The sequence below is a fragment of the Nansenia antarctica genome (assembly GCF_963989245.1).
Source record: "Nansenia antarctica genome assembly, chromosome: 14".
Lineage (NCBI taxonomy): Eukaryota > Metazoa > Chordata > Actinopteri > Argentiniformes > Microstomatidae > Nansenia > Nansenia antarctica.
Window position 1 is genome coordinate 9,528,905 of NC_137684.1, and position 19,898 is coordinate 9,548,802.

General features: G+C 44.8%; 1 protein-coding gene and 1 pseudogene across 2 annotated transcripts in view; both read left to right on the plus strand.

Annotated features, from left to right (window-relative positions):
• LOC308170553 (L-fucose kinase-like) overlaps positions 1-774 on the plus strand; it is a gene marked incomplete at both ends in the record, with an annotated part of 33,339 nt that extends 32,565 nt beyond the window's left edge. Inside the window, one exon of the mRNA XM_080545351.1 lies at positions 703-774. Within this exon, the coding sequence (XP_080401477.1) occupies positions 703-774 (72 nt within the window). The remainder of the gene's footprint in view (positions 1-702) is intronic.
• A 2,130-nt stretch (positions 775-2,904) lies between these two features.
• The window catches only part of LOC308169811 (L-fucose kinase-like), a 30,217-nt pseudogene continuing 13,223 nt past the window's right edge, over positions 2,905-19,898 (plus strand). The window contains exons 1-9 of the transcript in view: positions 2,905-3,006; positions 4,013-4,141; positions 7,360-7,461; positions 7,841-8,014; positions 8,574-8,647; positions 9,846-10,201; positions 11,320-11,536; positions 12,158-12,324; positions 13,309-13,536. The product of the transcript in view is annotated as an L-fucose kinase-like (transcript). The remainder of the gene's footprint in view (positions 3,007-4,012; positions 4,142-7,359; positions 7,462-7,840; positions 8,015-8,573; positions 8,648-9,845; positions 10,202-11,319; positions 11,537-12,157; positions 12,325-13,308; positions 13,537-19,898) is intronic.

The following is a 19,898-nucleotide window of genomic DNA, read 5'->3' on the forward strand; positions in this document are numbered from 1 at the left end:
GTCACAGTATAAATGCTTTATTTCAGAAGGGAGAGGCAGAGAAGCGCGCTGACCTCCTTCTCAGGACTTCCATAATAGCATAGCGCTAATGACTCAACGCAGCCGGTTCTTAAAGGGAATGGCACCTGGCACGCTGATTGGGTTGATTGAGAAGACGCCCAAAACACACCCATGACTAATTTCTTTGCTTAGCGCCGGGTTTTAGGCGCCCACTACAGCACGCATAATAGCAAAGTGGCCTTGACCACGCCTCCACGTCTTAAGTTTAGATCTACCGCCTCGTCTTATTGATGAAGTGCATAAAAGGGCCCCTAAAGTCTAAAATCCATCAATCCGATTTATAAGGCCTAAAAAGGGAGCTGTCCTGCAAGGAAGCTTTTGTGCACTTTGTTCTCTTCATGTTGAAGTGACTTTCTACAGTTAACTGTTAATGTTATTACATTTACTTTTGAGTAATTATCTGACTTATTTATTTTATATTAATTATCCTTCAGACTTTTTTGTCTGTATGGCAGTGAAATCCCTAATTTCATCACCTCGAGGATGACAAAAAGCTATCATATGGTTTTGCGACAGGTCTAAAATTCTATTCAAAGAGGTCTAGAAAAAGGCCTAAAAGGGTATTAAATTTGACTTGTTGAAACTTGTAGGAACCCTGTTATGGAGCCAAAACAAACCAGCATTGCCTATTGTGTATCACAGGGCCTTGGAGACTTCACTGTCCATTCAGTTGAGCTGGACATGGAGGGGATCTCACTGCTGGAGCCTTCCTGAGACGGACAGACGGACGGGGCGGACAGACGAATGAACATGGACGGACCTCACCACTGCTTTACTGTCCCGTTACTTACTGTCCCGTTACTTACTGTACACTGTGTCTTCCTTAAGTTGGCACATGCCTTTTGAAAGGAATTTTCACTGCCACCAACACATCTGCTCAAGTGTTGTTGTGAGACTAACTGTTATTGGAGTGTTCAGTAGTAATTATAAAGATGAAATGTGAAAGCAGTGTTAGCTCAGAGGACCTTATTAAGTAGTAACCCTCTGACTCAAAGTTACAGTACAAAGTTACCACCATTCGTAAATGCTGTTACACAACCACTCAGTCTTGAATATACTGGTCACGGATCATATTGATGGGGTTACTGACACGTCAAATCATTATCCAGGCCTCGTAATATCTGTTGCGCATCTACTGGTAGTCCGCTTAACAAGCGGTCTGGAAGTTGACTATTAGCTTTAAGAGATTGTTACCTAACTTTTGTCATTCAACAGTGTCAAACACCTATTAAGACTTAAATGGGGCATGAAATGTCTCATCGGAGCCATTTAGTATGTGATTGAAAGTAAAGCATAACTCATGTTTAGTGTTCATGTATCAAGTATGTTTGCTAAGATGACGTTGTCTTCCCGAGATCTGAAAATATGGACAAAGATCAACCAGTGCTGTGGTTTAAAGCATCTACTGTGTCATTTACTCCTTGATCATGATTAATATGACTCTAAATAAGGACGTATTACTATACTATAGCTACTATAGTTTGTAATCATGTTGTGAAAAAGTAATACCTCTCCTTGAGCGCAACAAATGGGTCAGAGACATGGAGTGCTGTGCATAGCTGCTTTAAAGGTACAATATGATTGTTACAGTTGTGCTAACTTGCCATGGTACATCAGTAGCAAGTAAGGAATGATCAATAACATGAAATGAAGAGCGCCCAAACAAAGCCTTTATAAAACCTGGTGTTGTGATGCTTACCTATGTTACACTTTGTTTGTTAAGGATATGCACACATTTGCCGCTATTAGAAAACGTAGCATGTGTTATGTTCAGTATGTGTGGCCAGTGTGAGATAAAACGTATCTTATTATCTTACTTATCTAACACTTCACCTTTAATGGTTAGTGTGCAAGCTTGTATGTTACATTTAAGTTGTTACATGGGTTTGAATTCAGCCTTGGTTGGACGAGGATCAGCTGTTACACTATTGCATGTTGACTAGTCACACAGTCTGGCTCAGAGTTGCAGGTGCAACATCACACCATGTGTGTTTGTTTTGCTTAGGGAAGGTGTGAGTGTGAGTGTGAGTGAGTGCTGTGGTGGAAAGCATCACACAGGCACCTCAGTACTGCTCTCACAGAACCAACGCCATGGTTCAGGTAATGCACCAGTGTTGTTGTTTTACATATATTCAAATAGACCCTCATGGGCCACAACCTACAGGCAGACAATGATTAACTGTTACACAAGTGTGAGCCAGAACAGTTTTTTTTATATAATGAATTCAGCTTTACTGTGCCACCAGTGTGATTGGGGAGGTTACACAGACTAATTTCAGAGTTCATCTCTTCATTTATTTACATAATAAACAGTGAATAAAAATACATTGTTGCCACTGTCTGCTGATTCAAAAGATGACAGGCCAATAGGGGAATGTAGTATCTTTCCTTTCTTCTCTGTTGTCATTGTGGGGGTGGGAAAAAGAAATAAAATGGTGAATGCAAATCGGCTAATGTTAAACTCTGTTCTCATCAAATAAAATAAAAAATAAAAAACACTGTGTGTGTATGGTGACTTCTTTCTTCCCCAGGTGACTGGGAGTCTGTTGCACCATTTCCAAATATTTCGCCTACTACTGAACAAAGTGTGCATAAGCCAAATAGTAGAGGCGATTCCTCCTTTTTGATGTGAAAACCAGACTGGTGAAAAGCTGACGGCTGATCTCTCTATAGGCATCCACCATACTGGTTTTACTTTCCCTACGGTTTGAGTTCAATGCAGTTGAAGTGGAGGGCGATAGGCCACTCTAGAGTGTTTAGATGCACCCTAGAGCCAAAGGTGAATGTCCTCATTTTCCAACCACCACAGACAGCTGGTCCCGGATCCGGCCCAGCCCGTCTAGCATGGTGTCCAGAGTCTCCTTGCTCAGTTCCACGGTCATCGACGACTGGGAGTCACTCCCTCCTGGACAGCTCGAGTCCCCCATCTGCAATATCAACCACAGAGTTGGTGACTGACTGTCTGGAACCTCATACACAACAACCTAAGCTATTTGTTTTGCAAGATTAGAATGTTTCGAGAAATTCACCAGACCAGACAAATTCCCAACACTAGACATTTCCCCTAGACCAGCGTTTCCCAAACTGTGTGGCGCTCCCCCCCTAGTGGGGCGCGGGGGTACTGCAGGGGGGGCGCAGAAAAAATAAAATAAAATGTGGGAATACTGCTGCCTTTTGCAACATCGTACCTGTGTGAGATAGGCTTTTCTGCTGTTGCTGCTATCAAAAGCAAATACAGGTCGAAGTTGAACATTGAGAATGAACTGAGAGTGGCAGTCTCAAAACAACAACCCCGCTTTGAGAAGATTTGCAAGGCAAAGCAAGCACACACAAGTCATTGATCGTAATTGTGATAGGAATGTGTAGAGTAAGAATAGTGATGCAGTAGAAATTAGTTAATGTTGATATGTTGAATATTTCAGTGGCACAGGATCATTTGCCAAGCACTTATGTTCCTTTTCAACCCATAATAAAATATAAAACTATAGTTGGATATATGTGTCTTGTTATTATTAGAAGAGAAAATGTAATGTTTGTACAACTTTATACAATTAATTATATCAATCTAGGTGGGGACCGGGTTAGGGGGGGCTCGAAAATATTTCCAATTACCCAAGGGGGGCCTGATTGAAAAAGTTTGGGAACCGCTGCCCTAGACACTTCCTCATATATCTGAAAGAGTTTGACATGTAATGGGGAAATGCTTATTACTACACCTTGCCTTCTGGCAGAATTGAATGGAGTTTTCATGGGTTGTCTCTGAACTGAAAAGCCAATGCAATGTAGTATAGCGGGCCTAGATACTAACTCTTGGCAGCCCACTTACAGACATACATTTACTAAAAGAGGATGCATGTGGTCTAAAGTAAAAAAACAACAACAACAACAGTCAAATCAATACAGGTGAGGAGGACACAGGGGGGTACATCAACGTCGCTAAAGGAAAATCTAGGCTTATTTAAATCTCGCGAGACTTTATGTTCCAGGTGGTTGCTATGACTACCTGACTATGTCTGGGAGAGAGCATATTTCCCGTCTGACTAGCGAGGGGACAGAGACAGACACCCTCTCACACATACAGGTACTGGAACCCCCTCCTCCTTCATAACGCCTTCAGGACACTCAGAAGACATCACATGTCACAAACAGTCATGACTACAAACTTTACACAGCTGTGGCACAGACAGTTATTTACTACTGAAGCTAGTTGACATGAGGAAGGGTTCTACCTAGTTGTCTAGCCTTATTCACATGAGTGTGTCAAGTGGTTTTAAGACCAGGTGTAGGAGAAAACATCTTGTGATGCCAGAACCACATTCTTTTTTTTGTTTGTTTGTTATTTTTTCTGAGTGGGGCAGTCCCACTCATATTTTTCATTTGTATTGACAGTTACAGTGAAGATTCAGACAGGAATCAGAACCACATTCTAAGGCCTTCAGGGTATGAGTCTCACTGCCAGGGACACAGAGCTGATAGATGCGTATTAGATGAGTATTTAACTGGAGGACAGTTCACCAGCCTCAATTGAAAAGCGTTCTTCACACCTCCTCTGAATATCTGTATGCTTCAATTCAGTCCTTGCATTCACAAAACTCATAGGCGGCGGCTGTGGCGCAGGAAGGGGGGCTGTGGTGCAGGAGGTAGAGCCGCTGTCTAATGATCGCGAGGTCGGCAGATCGGCGGTTCGAGCCCCGGCTGGCCACATGTCGAAGTGTCCTTGGGCAAGACACTGAACCCCAAATTGCTCCCGGTGAGCGGGCCGGCCGGGGCCTTGCATGGCAGCTTGCCGCCATTGGTGTGTGAATGTGTGTGTGAATGGGTGAATGAGAGGCCGTTGTAAAGCGCTTTGGATAAAGGCGCTATGTAAGTGCAGTCTGTTTATAGGCAATGACTTGATGACAATGTCAAGAGATAGAAACCTATTCCTGCTGACCCTGAACCTATTTCTATGTCATATCTTGTTTACTGTGCCATCAAACTGTATGTAGTTTAACAAGTTGTAAGTTACTGTTAAAGGTACAATCTGCACTAGTTACTGCTATTGTCAATTCAATTAATGATAATGTACAGTATTCCCATTGATTCTTGCAGGATAGCAAGGTTGTTTTACGACATTATTTGTATACATGTGTCATATTATAGCTTCAAAATATGTTTAAAGCGAACCTTTGAATCCATACTGGAGCTCTATCTATGAATCTAAGGTCATGTTCTCACATGAAAGTCTGAATCGTGACCTGGAGCAAGTGGATGAGCTTGTAACATTGTTGCATAAATTATTTCTCTGATTTGCGTTCTCACAGCCCTTTACGTAAACGAAGTAACATACGTTATCGAAGCAACAGACATGCTAGTTGATTGATCAGAAAAATTTAAAATTGCCCGTTCGTCCCGCTCTTATCCAGATCAACGCGCATGCGCTGTTGTTTTCCTATGGAAAAAATAGTTTATGAACAGGTCGATAGGTACCTTACCGAAAAAAAGCTGATGTATGAATTTCAATCAGGATTCAGAACATCCCATTCCACTGACACATGCCTTCTCTATTTGAACGACCACATCAACCATGAGGTGGACTCGGGCAAGTACTGCGGCATGGTCATGCTGGACCTCCAGAAGGCCTTCGACACAGTAGATCACCACATATTGTTAGATAAACTGAAAGCAATTGGGTTCGATAGAACATCGGTGAGCTGGATGCAATCCTACTTAGAGGGGAGGGAACAGGTGGTTAGTGTGAACGGAACACTGTCCCCCCCCCTCCCAGTGACCTGCGGCGTTCCACAAGGAAGCATTTTGGGACCTTTACTGTTCCTAATATATGTGAATGACATGTCATCAGCATGTGATTGCAATTTGTTCCTGTTCGCGGATGACTCGGCTCTGCTGGTCTCTGACAGGGACATATTGCAGGTGGAAAAAGCGCTAAGCACTGAACTGAGTAGAATCTGCATCTGGCTAGCTGACAATAAACTATCAATACACCTAGGTAAAACTGAAACCATCCTATACGGATCCCCATCTAAACTCAGAAAGGCTGAAAATTTTAAAATAAAAGTGGGTAACATTAATATCACAAGAAAAGAGGATATTACATACCTGGGCTCCATCTTAGAGGCAAATCTTTCCGGAGATAAAATGGCAGCAAAAGTAATCAAAAAAGTTAACCATAGAACTAGATTCTTGTACAGGATATCCTCACTTGTCAGTAAAAACACACTGAGGACCCTATCAGGAGCTCTCATTCAATGTCACTTCGACTATGCCGTAACATCATGGTACTATAGAACCACAAAGGCCCATAAAACAAGACTCCAGACAGCCCAAAATAAACTGGTTAGGCTTCTGCTAGGCCTCAACCCTAGGACACATCTAACCGCTGCTCATTTTTTGAGCCTTGATTGGCTACGAGTAGTTGACAGAGTGCAGCAGCTTGCACTGGGCCTGGTCTTCAAGATACGCTACACCACAAAGACACCCAAGTACCTGTCAACATACTTCCAAAAAGTGAACAACGTCCACACATACAACACCAGAGGAAGCTCCACGAACCACGTTCAACCGCGTTGCACCACAAACAAGGGGTTAAACTCGTTTGCAAACTATGCAGTAAAAATGTGGAACGCCCTTCCTATAATCTTAAAGGAGTGCAAAACACTGCCCACCTTCAAAACCACTCTCAAAAAACATTTACAGGAGGCTGCAATCCGTAACTGGACCCTCTAAATCAAAAATCAGATTAAAAGACCCGAACTACCCACTGTACATACTTTGTGTTTTGTCCCCCGCCCCCACCTGTGGTGTATGTCCCCACCTGTCCTACCCGCTGTACATACCTTATGTTTTGTTGTATTGTTCTTCCCATGATGGATGTGTGTTTATCTTGTAGATAGTAATAGTTATTTGTCTGTATTATCTTGTAGATAGTACTAGCTTTTTTGTCTGTCTTACATGTAACGATGAATTGAGAATCAAGGACCCCAATTGAAATAAGCCAGTGGCTTTCTTGGGTTTTTATCCTGTTAGTTGACCTTGTATGTAATATGTACTTTCATGTACCTACTTCTGCAAATCTTCTAATAAAGTTTTCAATCAATCAATCAATGGACAGCCTCGATGCGTCGTTTCTAACCGGAGCGAAACCACCCTTTTCAAGCGGAGCATGCGTTGGTTAATTGCTCCGGGAGCGACTTCGAATGCGCGTTCTCACAGCTCCAAACGACGCAGAGCAAAGCGAATTTTATCCTAAACTCCGGGTGACTGATGTCTTGATGTCTTGATGTCTGTCCATCCCTCTAGAACCCCCGCTGTGTGGACGATGGAGGCAGGGTGATCAACAGCGTGCTGGAGGGGGACGTCAGCCTGTCGACAGGAGCAGTCATCCAACACTGCCATCTGCAGGTCAGGAGGCGTTCAGTCTCAGAGCCTGTTTACATATTCTGACATTCACATATTCACTATATGAATAGTTCAAACTTGCATCCTTCCTTTATTGAGGGTCTGATCTGTACCCGATGGGGTACATGAAAGAAAGAGAGGTTTATTTATTATATTTTCTCTTAACAACGCCTATACAAATTCTTCACCCCCTTTTCAAACATTCACATCATCTCAATGTAGAAAAAATGTAGTAGCTTGTCATTAGGATATCTGAGGCTTGTATGCAAAAAGTAATTACTCAACTATTCTTTTTTTTTAGGACCATATCAACATCAGCTGATATTACTGACTACTCGAAAATGATTCAAGTCACTGATTAACCTTTGAACTTTGCCCCCAGGGTCCACTAGAGCTCCAGTCAGGTTGTTTATTGTCAGGCCTGGAGGTGACCTCCTCATCGCACCTCCGGAAGCTGGCTTTAACTAATGACATCATCATCCAGGGACACCGTGTACAACTTGGAAATCTGAAGCTCACTGTTTATACAGCGCTGGGGGCTTCTGATGATCTTGAGGTAACAAAACGCTTTTTCTTGCTCTCCTTTGTTCATGTCATCACTCGGTAGCTCATGATGTCATTACAGTGCCCTGCGTCAGTAACGGGACAGTGAAGCATGTTTTCAAGTCAAACCACTGAAACATTACACAGTAAGAACAGTCCAGTATGAAAAAAAAAAGGTTAGGTTTAGAAGAAGGTGATAGAAGAAGGTTTTTCCTTCTATCAATGGCCCCGGGCCTGAGCTGGATTACTCTTCCTGCTACGACTGGTGGATTGATGACTTTGGTGGATTGCTTAGTCAAATGTATTGATTGTAAGTCGCTTTGGAATAAGGCGTCTGCTAAATGCCAAAAATGTAAAAATGTAATGTATTTAACATCCCCCAGCCTGACTCTGATCACCCCCATCGAGCCAGCCAGAGGAGGAGTTGTACAGTCTTATTAGGGCAGGCAGAAAATATCTCCTATCGTGCTCCTTAGTGCAGCTAAGAAGGATCTGAGGAGTAGAGCAGAGACAGTTGAGACACCCCCCGTCTCTCCGCCCCTGCCTCTCACCCACGCCTCCCTCTCCTCTAGGTCGCCTCTGACCATGGAACTGCTACCTTCCTCAACCACAGTTGGAGAGACCTCTACGACCGCACTGAGATACAGTAGGACTGATAGCGTGGCGAGACTAACCATCTTAGAAACTAACCACCATAGAGACTAACCACCATAGAGATGAATAGAGACTAACCCCACCCCCTGTCTCAAGGACCCGACCCACCCTGGGCACGTACACTTTGTCAAGCTGCCCTCGAACAGGAGGTACAGGACCCCGGCCGCTAAGACAAACAGACTGAAGAACTGCTTCTACCACAGGGCCGTCAAGGCCCTGAACACAGAAAAGGCCTAAGTTCTGGGCCCAGGACAGTCCGGACGGATTGTTTGGCAGCTAGTGCTGAGGCACAAACATGTACATTTTCAAGCCTGCAAACTGTGACACTTTAAAATAATGTGAAAAAATACTTTTTGTGCAATATGACAACCCTAGTTGACTATCTGTGCAGTATAGTACAGTGGATTGTGTACATAGCCTCTATTGATGTAAACCAGCTCCTTACCTTCTTGTGATTTTATGCATCTATGCTTTTTCTAAAATGTGTTTTCTTTTTCCTTTCCTAACACCAGGGGAGCCACCCCTCCTAAATTTCGTTGTTTGGTACCTGTACTGTAGCAATGACAAATAAAGTCCATTCCATTCCATTCCATTAACATTAACCTTAACATGACCCTTGACCTTGCCTTAAACCTGAAACCCAGCTCATCTAGACACTTTTTTCAGTAATATTTCCATTCTTGAGCTTTCTTTGTCTGGCGGGGAGCTACCATGTAGCCATGTAGCCATGCCAGGGGACATGAATGGGAGCAGCAGCACCACTCTCAGTATAACTACTTAACATCCCTCTACAAGATCTGTGTGGGCTGTACACGCATTGTCGATATGAAAACAATTAGCTATTTCCACTATTGCATGCATAAACTATGTATTATTGCATGTTATTCAAACTGAAAACATGATACAGTATGTGACTAGCTGTTGTACTCAGGTGGATGAGCAGAACATAATAATTAATTTTAAATTTTGCCATTTAGCAGACGCTTTTATCCAAAGCGACTTACAATTACGAATTACAGGGACATTCCCCCTGGAGTAACTGAGGGCTAAGTGCCTTACCCAAGGGCACACTAGTAGTGGTGTGGCTTCAGGCGGGATTTGAACTCACAACCTTCCGATCACAAGTCCAACTCACTATCCACTAGACCACCACTACCCCCCCATCACACCTCCCCCCTCCTCCCCTGCAGGTCTGAGGAGCTGTGGGGGTCCAGCGGACCCCGCTCCCTCCTGGAGGCTCGCCTGTTCCCGGTCTTCCAGCCCAGAGAGGGCGCTGTAGGGCTGGAGGAGGGCGTCGGCTGGCTGCTGGGCGGGCCTGGGTCGCTGAAGCAGTGGCAGGGGGCCTGGAGGCTGTCTCTCAGGGAGGTGCTGTCCCTGGCTGACCAGGATGCGGAGCTGGGCTGGAGGGAGGAGCTGTTCTTCCTGGCAGGGAGGAGGAGAGTGACGGACACACTGAAGGGCCACAGTGACCACAGCCTCCTGCCCTGCTTCAGAGCTGCTGTGCTGGGAGGCCAGCAGGAGGCGCTGCTGAGCACACTAGACTCCAGTGAGTGGCTCATTTCCAAATGGGTTTTTTTATCGATTTTTTTTTATTTTATTTGAATTATTGACAATAATACAAATACATAGATGGAGACAATGATGCTTGTAATTGTCAGGGATGGAGCGATAAAGTCTGTGACTTGTTTCCGTCGCTGTCCCTGGTGTTAAAAAGGGCCACGAGGGGAAGGGGCCATACCAACAGCCACTCCCATACAGTACAACACTCCCATACAGTACAACACTCCCATACAGTCATACAGTACAACAGAACAGACAGACAAACAGGTCCTTGATGTGGGAAGACAAAGCGCATCAATAGCAACCAACAAGTCCATAAAAACTTCCAAGACGTATATAATTTAGCCTGGAACATACAAGTCCTTCTCCTGTCCTATAACTCTCTATTTGGTTTACAGTGGGATGTTGCTAAACAGCTGTATTCTGATCTTAGCCTTGAAAGCTGCGGTACTGTCAGTTTCTTTGATGCTTAAAGGCAACTTGTTCCATTCCACTGCGCCTGTATATGTGAACAAAACTTCTCCTGTTTTTTTTACTGTGTCTACAGGGGACTAGATTATGGCAGCTTCCTCTAGTGTTGTATGAGTGTGCTATTCTCTCAAAGAGATTATTAAAGTAAGCCGGAGCTCTGTTGTTCAGGACCCTGTGGACTGTCACAAGACGCATCTGACTGGCTCTGGCTTCAACTGGCAGCCATTGAAGCTCCATGAATTGGACCTTTCCAACGTGCGCTTTGTAACGGAAGCCCAACACCACTCTAATTAATTTCTTCTGTGCTGTTTGAAGTTTAGTTTTCAGAGGTTTGTTGAGGTTCCAGTACCATGAGCTGATTGCATAATTAAAATGGCACTGAACTAGGCATGAGGCTAGGGTTCTAAGACATTTTTGGTTTAAAAACGAGGACTTCCTGGCGATGGGGTCATGCAGGCTTCCCACCAGTATTTAGCGTAGAATTTTGCGTTTTGCTCTCTATCGGTTCATTCTGAGAGAGCTCAGAGTGGGATACATAGATATCTCAAAGTAACACAAAGCTCTGTCTATGAATTTGAGATCGCACCTTTTAACACTCCACCCTCTCTCTCTCTCTCTCTCTGGGACCTCCAGTCGCGGCAGGGAGCAAAGAGAACCTGGGCGTGGCGGCCCGCTGCCTGGCCTGTATAGCTGACGTGCTGGGCTGTCTGGCCGGGGAGGGCAGGGGGGGTCTGAGGAGCGGGCCGGCCGCCAACCCTGCCTGGAGCCACGCCTTCTCTCTGCTGGAGCGGGGGGACCTGCCTGGCGGGGTGCAGACCCTGGCCGCCCAGAGACTCAACTGGCTCAGCAGGTACGACCACCCAGCACACTACCTGGTTACTATGACTACCAGCACACTACCTGGTTACTATGACTACCAGCACACTACCTGGTTACTATGACGACTAGCACACTACCTGGTTACTATGACCACCAGCACACTACCTGGTTACTATGACTACCAGCACACTACCTGGTTACTATGACGACCAGCACACTACCTGGTTACTATGACGACCAGCACACTACCTGGTTACTATGACTACCAGCACACTACCTGACTACCTGAACACTGAATGTGCTTTTTCCGGACCAAAACAGGATTCGTTCATGAAATATTTCTTTCTTTCCCTGATTGCTAATTATTAAACGTAGAGTCGTTACAACCATTAGGAAGCTTTTAGAAAGCTCGAAATGTTACATACTGTACCTTCTTAAGCCTAAATTAGATGTAAATTACTTGCAACAAAAATCCAAAAGTCAAAAGTGGCTGTATTAGAAATGAAGCCGGTCAAGATTATCATGATGCAGCCTTTGAGTTTGCGACAATGGAAACAGATCATTATTTTGTCATTTACACGAGTCAATAATACATGCAGTATTAGTAGTGTTAGTGTGACCTACTGCGTGGATGTGTTGCTGCCCTCTACAGGACAGACTTGCTAGTGCGTGCAGCGCGACACTACGAGGGGGCTGGGCAGGTGCTGCTACGCCAAGCTGTGATGTCAGCACAGGCGTACGTCTCCATCGGTCGTGGCGAGGTGATGCCCATAGGGGCGTGGCAGGAAGTGGAGTGTCCTGCCAGGTTGGACCTATCAGGTGAGTCGCAGAGGCCTGGTTCACCAGTTCTTATGAACACTAAAACAGCCATGAGGGGTCATTTGACCTCTGTGACTAAAGAAAAATGTTATATCTTTGCACTCTATCAAATTTCAGGACCCTCCTTTCATGACTTTTCCTAGATATGTGTGTTCTACCACCCAGTATCCTTACATTTTCAAAATCACATCAATAGTATAAAGCTATTTTGCCGTTTTTCTGTGTAGGAAGCAGGCTAATTGAACAGATGGCCAACTAGTGGTCGTTGTGTGTAAGTAGCAGCTTGAGCATTGTAAAGAGGCGGCTCTTTTAGTAGGTAAAAAAGGCACGGCTGTTCTAGTGTTAACACACCACCAGTCACAGCAGTAAGCCTGGAGATATTAGGCCCTCAAAACCCACTACTTCAAGCTCGCCTTCACCAGTTAACCCTCTCCATCTCCCCCTCCCCTTCCCATGTGTCCCCAGCACTACCTCAATTACGCCCCTATACTTTCTTTTATTTATTTATTTTGTTTCTTTTTATTATTACTACTCGATCTTTTCAGTTTGTAAAGCGTCTTTGAGTGTCTAGAAAAGCACTATATAAGTCTAATGTGGGGTGGCTGTGGCGCAGAAGGTAGAGTCGGCGTCTAATGATTGGAAGGTTGGCAGATCGGCGGTTCGAGCCCCGGCTGGCCACATGTCAAAGTGTCCTTGGGCAAGACACTGAACCCCAAATTGCTCCCAATGAGCGGGCCGGCGCCTTGCATGGTAGCTTGCCGCCATTGGTGTGTGAATGTGTGTGTGAATGGGTGAATGAGAGGCTGTTGTAAAGTGCTTCGGATAAAGGCACTATATAAGTGCAGTCCATTTACCATCCATCTGTTAAACGAGAACAGCCATGGAGGGGGCATTTGACCATAATGTATTATTATTATTATTATTATTATTATTACAAGTTCTTATGAACACACCACCAGTCAACAGCAGTAATCTCCCCCCCAGGTGGCTGGAGTGACACGCCCCCCATCGCCTTTGAACACGGCGGCTCCGTGGTCAACGTGGCCGTGAGGGTCGATGGGAGGCGGCCCATCGGCGCCAGGGCTCGGCGCATCAAGGAGCCCCGCCTGCTATTGGTCAGTTCCAGCGGAGGGATGGACTGCGGTGTCGCCATGGAGACCGTTTGTGAAAGGCTGGAGGATCTGAAGGACCACTGTCAGCCGCACGCACCTGGTGAGGCTCTGCTTGCTTCCTCCCTCCATCGAGGTAGGGAGGGAGGGGGGAGGGGGGAGGGGAGGAGAGAGAGGGGAGGGGAGGAGGGAGGGGCTAGGGGAGGAGGGAGGGGCTAGGGGAGGAGGGAGGGAGGAGGGAGGGAGAGAGGAGAGGGATGGAGGGAGGAAGCAAGCAGGGGACAGGGGAGGAGGGAGAGAGGAGAGGGATGGAGGGAGGAGTGGTGTGGTAGTACAGTACATGTCGGGTCAGGGGTTTTTCTTATTTGAAAATTGAAATAAAACTTCTGTGAACAGTCAGCAGGGTTCCCACGGGTCCTTGAAATCCTTGAAAGTTTGTGAATTTGAGAGAAAAAAAATCAAGGCCTTAAAAGTTTTTCAAAATAGACATAGGTCATTGAAAGTGCTTGAATTCCTCTCTCTCTCTCTCTATTTTTTTAAAATATATATTCAAAAATGTTTTTCTTAGCTCGTCAACTAGTAAATAAGTCTCTGTATTGCTTAACTTTACACATATTTCACAATATATTGTTTTGCTGTTCTGTGATAGAGAAGGCAAGAGACCATCTAGTGTTCACACATTCAAGCCTCTCTTTTTAATTGTTGTCTGTGAGCGGATAGTTCCTATTATATCAATTCTCATCTAGATGCGTCTCAAACTATGCCGTGTTGGGTCCTTGACTTTGAGGGAATTGAGTCTTGAAAGTCCTTGAAAGGTGCTTGAATTTGATGTTTCAGAAGGTGCGGGAACCCTGGATTATGCAATAACTGCAATAACTAATCTGCAACCCATTGACCTCACTAGATGCTGGGTATTGTCTGGGGATGGCCTGTACTGCAGCCATCTTCACTTGTTTGTTTTTAGATCATTTTGCCTAAACTCTTATCAGGAAATTATGTTCAATTGGATTAAATGTAAAGATTGACTTGGCCATTCAAGAATTGCCATAGTAACTCCCTAGTTGCAGTTCAAAGTAGTCACAGATGAAATGGTGAAAGCATTTATAATCAAGTTTGTTATCAATAATAAGTTTGTCTTCCGCTCCTTCCTCTCCTCTCCAGTTCCTTAGCCAATCAGGTCAGTAAGCCATCTCCTGCAACAGAATCACTGTATTCAGGCAGGGCCAATGTCAAGTGAGCTCAGCTGATTATATTAGTCTATAGGCCCCACTCCACTGGAAATAATACTTTAAGCTCTTTTGTTATACCTTGATAATGAACTGTATGGACACACACACACACACACACACACACACACACAAACCCTCACATACTCATGTAGTGTATGGGATGTATTACCTGAGCCTGCTGGCTGGGATTTCTCTGAGTGGAGGCTGGTATTCAGGGCCCAGGCTGCTGCGATTGTGGTGACCGTTAGGTGATCCTTATGGCCCATGTTCACCTGCAACAAAGTCAAAACAGGACATAAGGGGGTTAGAGGTGATTGGTGGAAGAAGAGGAGGTAGAATGCAAAGTCAGAGTAGTGACTTTGGTCCACAAATCAGGAAGCAGATCATGGTAGTTAGGTCAAGGTATAGCCTACACATTTCCCCCCAACCATAACACAGCCTCAGATGTCAGACTATAGACTACTGTAGATTATATCTCGTTCTATTCATTCTTTTTCACTCACCATCCGTTGCCTCTCTTTTGTCAGAGCTTCCTCCCTCGGTTTTTTGTCCATCTTCAATTCTTCTCTCTCTTTCTCCTCTTTCTCTCTCTCATTCATAATGCTCTCCCTTGTCTGCATCTTTTCCAGCTTTTCTTCCAGCAGTCCTCTCTGGTTAGTCAGGGCGTCGCTGTCGCTCCATGTTTCGAGCATATGCTCCTGTTGAGCTCTGTTCAGTTTGAGCCTCTCTTGCCAGAGCCTCTCTCCCTTCTCAGCCATCTCCTCTTTCTCCTTCCTCAGAAGTTCCTCCTCTTTCTTGTTCTTCAAACGCTTTTTGAGCATGTGCTCCTGTTGAGCTCTGTTTAGTTTGAGCCTCTTTTGCCAGAGCCTCTCTCCCTTCTCAGCCATCTCCTCTCTCTCCTTCCTCAGAAGTTCCTCCTCTTTCTTGTTCTTCAAACGCTGCTGTTCGGTTTCCTGTCTCTCTCTTTCCATCCTCTCCATTTCCTCACTCTCTCTCAAGTTCATCTTGCTCTCCCTCTCCTTTAACTTCTCTCTCTCTTCTTCCAGCAGTCCTCTCTGGTTAGTCAGGGCATCAGTGTCGCTCCATGTTTTGAGCATGTGCTCCTGTTGAGCTCTGTTTAGTTTGAGCCTCTTTTGCCAGAGCCTCTCTCCCTTCTCAGCCATCTCCTCTTTCTCCTTCCTCAGAAGTTCCTCCTCTTTCTTGTTCTTCAAACGCTTTTTGAGCATGTGCTCCTGTTGAGCTCTGTTTAGTTTGAGCCTCTTTTGCCAGAGCCTCTCTCCCTTCTCAGCCATCTCCTCTCTCTCCTTCCTCAGAAGTTCCTCCTCTTTCTTGTTCTTCAAACGCTGCTGTTCGGTTTCCTGTCTCTCTCTTTCCATCCTCTCCATTTCCTCACTCTCTCTCAAGTTCATCTTGCTCTCCCTCTCCTTTAACTTCTCTCTCTCTTCTTCCAGCAGTCCTCTCTGGTTAGTCAGGGCATCAGTGTCGCTCCATGTTTTGAGCATGTGCTCCTGTTGAGCTCTGTTTAGTTTGAGCCTCTTTTGCCAGAGCCTCTCTCCCTTCTCAGCCATCTCCTCTCTCTCCTTCCTCAGAAGTTCCTCCTCTTTCTTGTTCTTCAAACGCTGTTGTTGCATTTCCTGTCTCTCTCTTTCCATCACCTCCCTTTCTCTCTCCATCTCCTCACTCCTCCTCTCAACCTCCTCTGCCTTCTTCCAAACGGCCTCCTCCTTTGCCCTCAACTCCTCCCTGTCCTCCAATAAGATGTCTGTCTTCTCTTTCCACCACTCTACCTTTATTTCCCCCTGCTGTTGCTTCCTGCTCAACACCATGTTGTCTCTGTTGAGCTGCTTCCTTTCCTCAAAGAGGGCCACCTCCATTCCTTCCATCTCCTCCTCCTTCTTCTCCAAGGCCTCCATAGCACTCCTTATATCCTCCCACTGTCTCTCAATATCTTCTCTCTCTTTGTCCATGTTTGCAAATGAATGTAGAACACTGCACTGCACTGAGCTGAAGTTACTTACTTTTGAATGTTTTACATCCGTTGTCATGGTAGTGATAAACAGCATCAGAACTTCTATACATTCCAACATTCTAAATGACACAATAAAAGATATAGGCTGCCTTCGTAAATTCGCTCTGGAAATCTGATCAGCACTCATGGAATGCCTCTTGTCCAATCAAATTACTTGGTCCCTTGCCGTTGAACACACTGTGCGCTCCGGCGCTCTCAGAGCGAATTTACGAAATGGTAAATGCAGGGTTCGAGTTATGTGGGAGCCAATGGGAGCTGAGCTCCCATAGAGATGGTCTGAGACTCTCTGAGCTCCCATGAAGGCAGTAAAATCAAAAATCTGTGGGGGTCGCTAATAATACATTACCACAACTATTATTTGATCAAAATGTCAATGTAATGAATAATATTTAATTTATATTATAAATACTGTAAAATAAACACGTTTTCCAAAAGAGCTACGCGCACCATTAATCTCCTGTGAATGACAGTAGGCCTTTGACTGCCTGCACTTCACCACCAAGACACCATGGGGCGCAGTAGAATATTGTGCAACAGCAAAAGGTTGATTAATCAGCTGTGCGGTAAACCGTTGGAACACACAGTGCACAGCTGATTAATCAATTAAACCAATAGAGTGAGACAGGATATGTTCATATACCAGTTGCCTTTCAGGAAGTAGTGAGATCGTGCACCTAGCCTATTATTGAGAAGCAAACATTCATTCATTAGCTATACAGGAGTATATACATACAGTAGCTACCATGCCGCCCAAAAAAAGGCCATTTTTTGACCCTCTCCCGTTCATCCAATCTTGGATAAAGAAAGGACTTCGGACGTCAGCATCATGGGTTCCAGGACCGCGACCGCAGCCTACTGAAAACAGACCACTTTGGTCTATCTTGTCTCCGTAAAGGTAAGGTGGCTTTTACTTTTTACTAACCTAGTGTACATGTATTTTTCGCTCCTTCTGTATAGCAAAAATAACACAATTATTGGCCGAGATACATGTGTGACTATCGCTTTTATAGCTGTTGTTTCATGTGGGGCTGTTGATGTGGTGAAATGAGTAGCCTGCAGCTGTAGCGTCAGGATATGTTGGTATTTGAGGAGGAGGATGAGGATGAGGATGATGTTTCGGTACCGGTACCGTTTCTAAAGTATCGATTTGTCACCGGTATCGAATAAAACCCAAACTGTACCCAACCCTAACTATATGTTTACATGCCAACTAATTAGCTAATTCATTTCTGTCATTTAGAGCTGAGGGGAGCAACAGAGAGACGGACAACAGGACAGTAACAGAGAGACAACGGGAGAGGAGAGCAATAGAGACAGAACTGAATGCACTGAACCTTTTTTTTATTCTTTGCATTATTAACACTGTTGTGTTATTGTGTTATTAAAGTGTTTAAGTGTTTTATGGTAAAGCATTATGAGTGGTGTGTGTGTGCAGGGTGCTCGTGAGTTGTATATTTTGTGGAGGGGGGAGGCTTGTGTATGGGGGCGGGGGGTCCTCACACAAAGGAGTAGCCTAGGGCCACTGACCACCTTAATCCGCTACTGCCTATAGCTAGTTAAAACTTGTAAGTCCCATCGCTGTGTGGGCATGATTCGCACGTGCATGAGAACATTTCGCACTGTTATTTTGGAGACCCCCACAGAGATCAGCTTATAACTCGAACCCTGGGTAAATGGACTGACTTATAGCGCCTTTATCCAAAGCGCTTTACAACGGCCTCTCATCCACCCATTCACACACACATTGTCCGCGGTGTCTTGAAAAGTATTAAAAGTTGATAAATCGATTTTGGGAAAATCAAGACCCTTAATAAGTATTAAAAAGTCTTATCACGATTTTATGAGGTCTTGAATTTTGTATGTATTTTTCTGAATTAGACTCTGTCCAAAGAGTTTGTCCTAAAAACTTTTAGTAAAAGTTCGTGAATTTATTAGTTTTATTAAAAAAACTAAGATGAACCGGAAACTTTAACGTAATGCATAACCCCGAGGTTACGTCACATGACGCCCTGAGAGCGAAAGACGAAAACGAATTTCTTTGAATCATTTTGTAGAAACCAAGTGGAAAGTGTAAAAAAATAACAATGGGAAAGTGTACATTTGCGGAGTCCTGGTTGGATGTGCCAGACTTTAAGCCATGGCTGCCTGCAACCAGTCGCCGGTAACATCAGGGAGGCGTATTGTATATGTAAAAAGAAAATAAGTGTTGCATCGATGGGGATCAACGGGGTTAAGTCGCACATGCATGGCGCTAGCCACAAGGCCGCCGTTGGTCACCGAGAGCGGCAGCTCTCTATTGTAAATGTTTGTGCTACTGCCGTTGCAACACTACCTAAATCTACTGCCGACGTTACACCAGCCGCACCCAATGAAGCTCACGTTACAGCTACGACCTTGGCTACTAACAGGGCAGCCACCTCTGCCTCGTCTTTTGCCGACATCAGGTTGGCTCTGGGCGGCACACAAACACTGCGTGCGGAGATTATGGTGTCTCGACACAGCGGTGAAACACCACTCACTGAACTCAAACGAAAACATTTCCGATGTTTTCAAGGCAATGTTTCCAGACTCGGACATTGCCAAGACGTTCTCCTGTGGCAAGGACAAAACTGGATATATAATAAGATTCGGGATAGCACCATACTTTAAGCAGCAGCTCATTGACACCATTAACAAGGCTGGCCAGTTTGTGCTGATGTTTGACGAGTCTCTCAACCAGTCAACAAAAACGAAACAGCTCGACGTCCACATTCGGTTTTGGCAGGATGACCGTGTTCAATCACGGTACATTGGCTCTCAATTCCTGGGACACGGAAAAGCTGACGACCTGCTGCATCACATCAAAGTACGTTTATTTACATTTTTCATACTTATACTTATGGACAATCGTGTGGCTAAAGTGTAGATTAATAGATGAGATTGGGATGTGGCAAGTGACTCGACACAGGTTGATGGGATTGGGGAGGAGGAGGCATGGACGGTAGAGAGGGTGGTTGTCTGTCAGTAAGGATAAAAATGTATCCCTAGGGATAAATGTGACACAGAGAGTGGTGTAATAAGGTTACTGTTGGATGTGTGATTTTGATTGATTGATTGATTGTGTGTGTGTGTGTGTGTGTGTTTGATTGTGTGTGTGTGTGTGTGTGTGTGTGTGTGTGTGTGTGTGTGTGTGTGTGTGTGTGTGTGTGTGTGTGTGTGTGTGTGTGG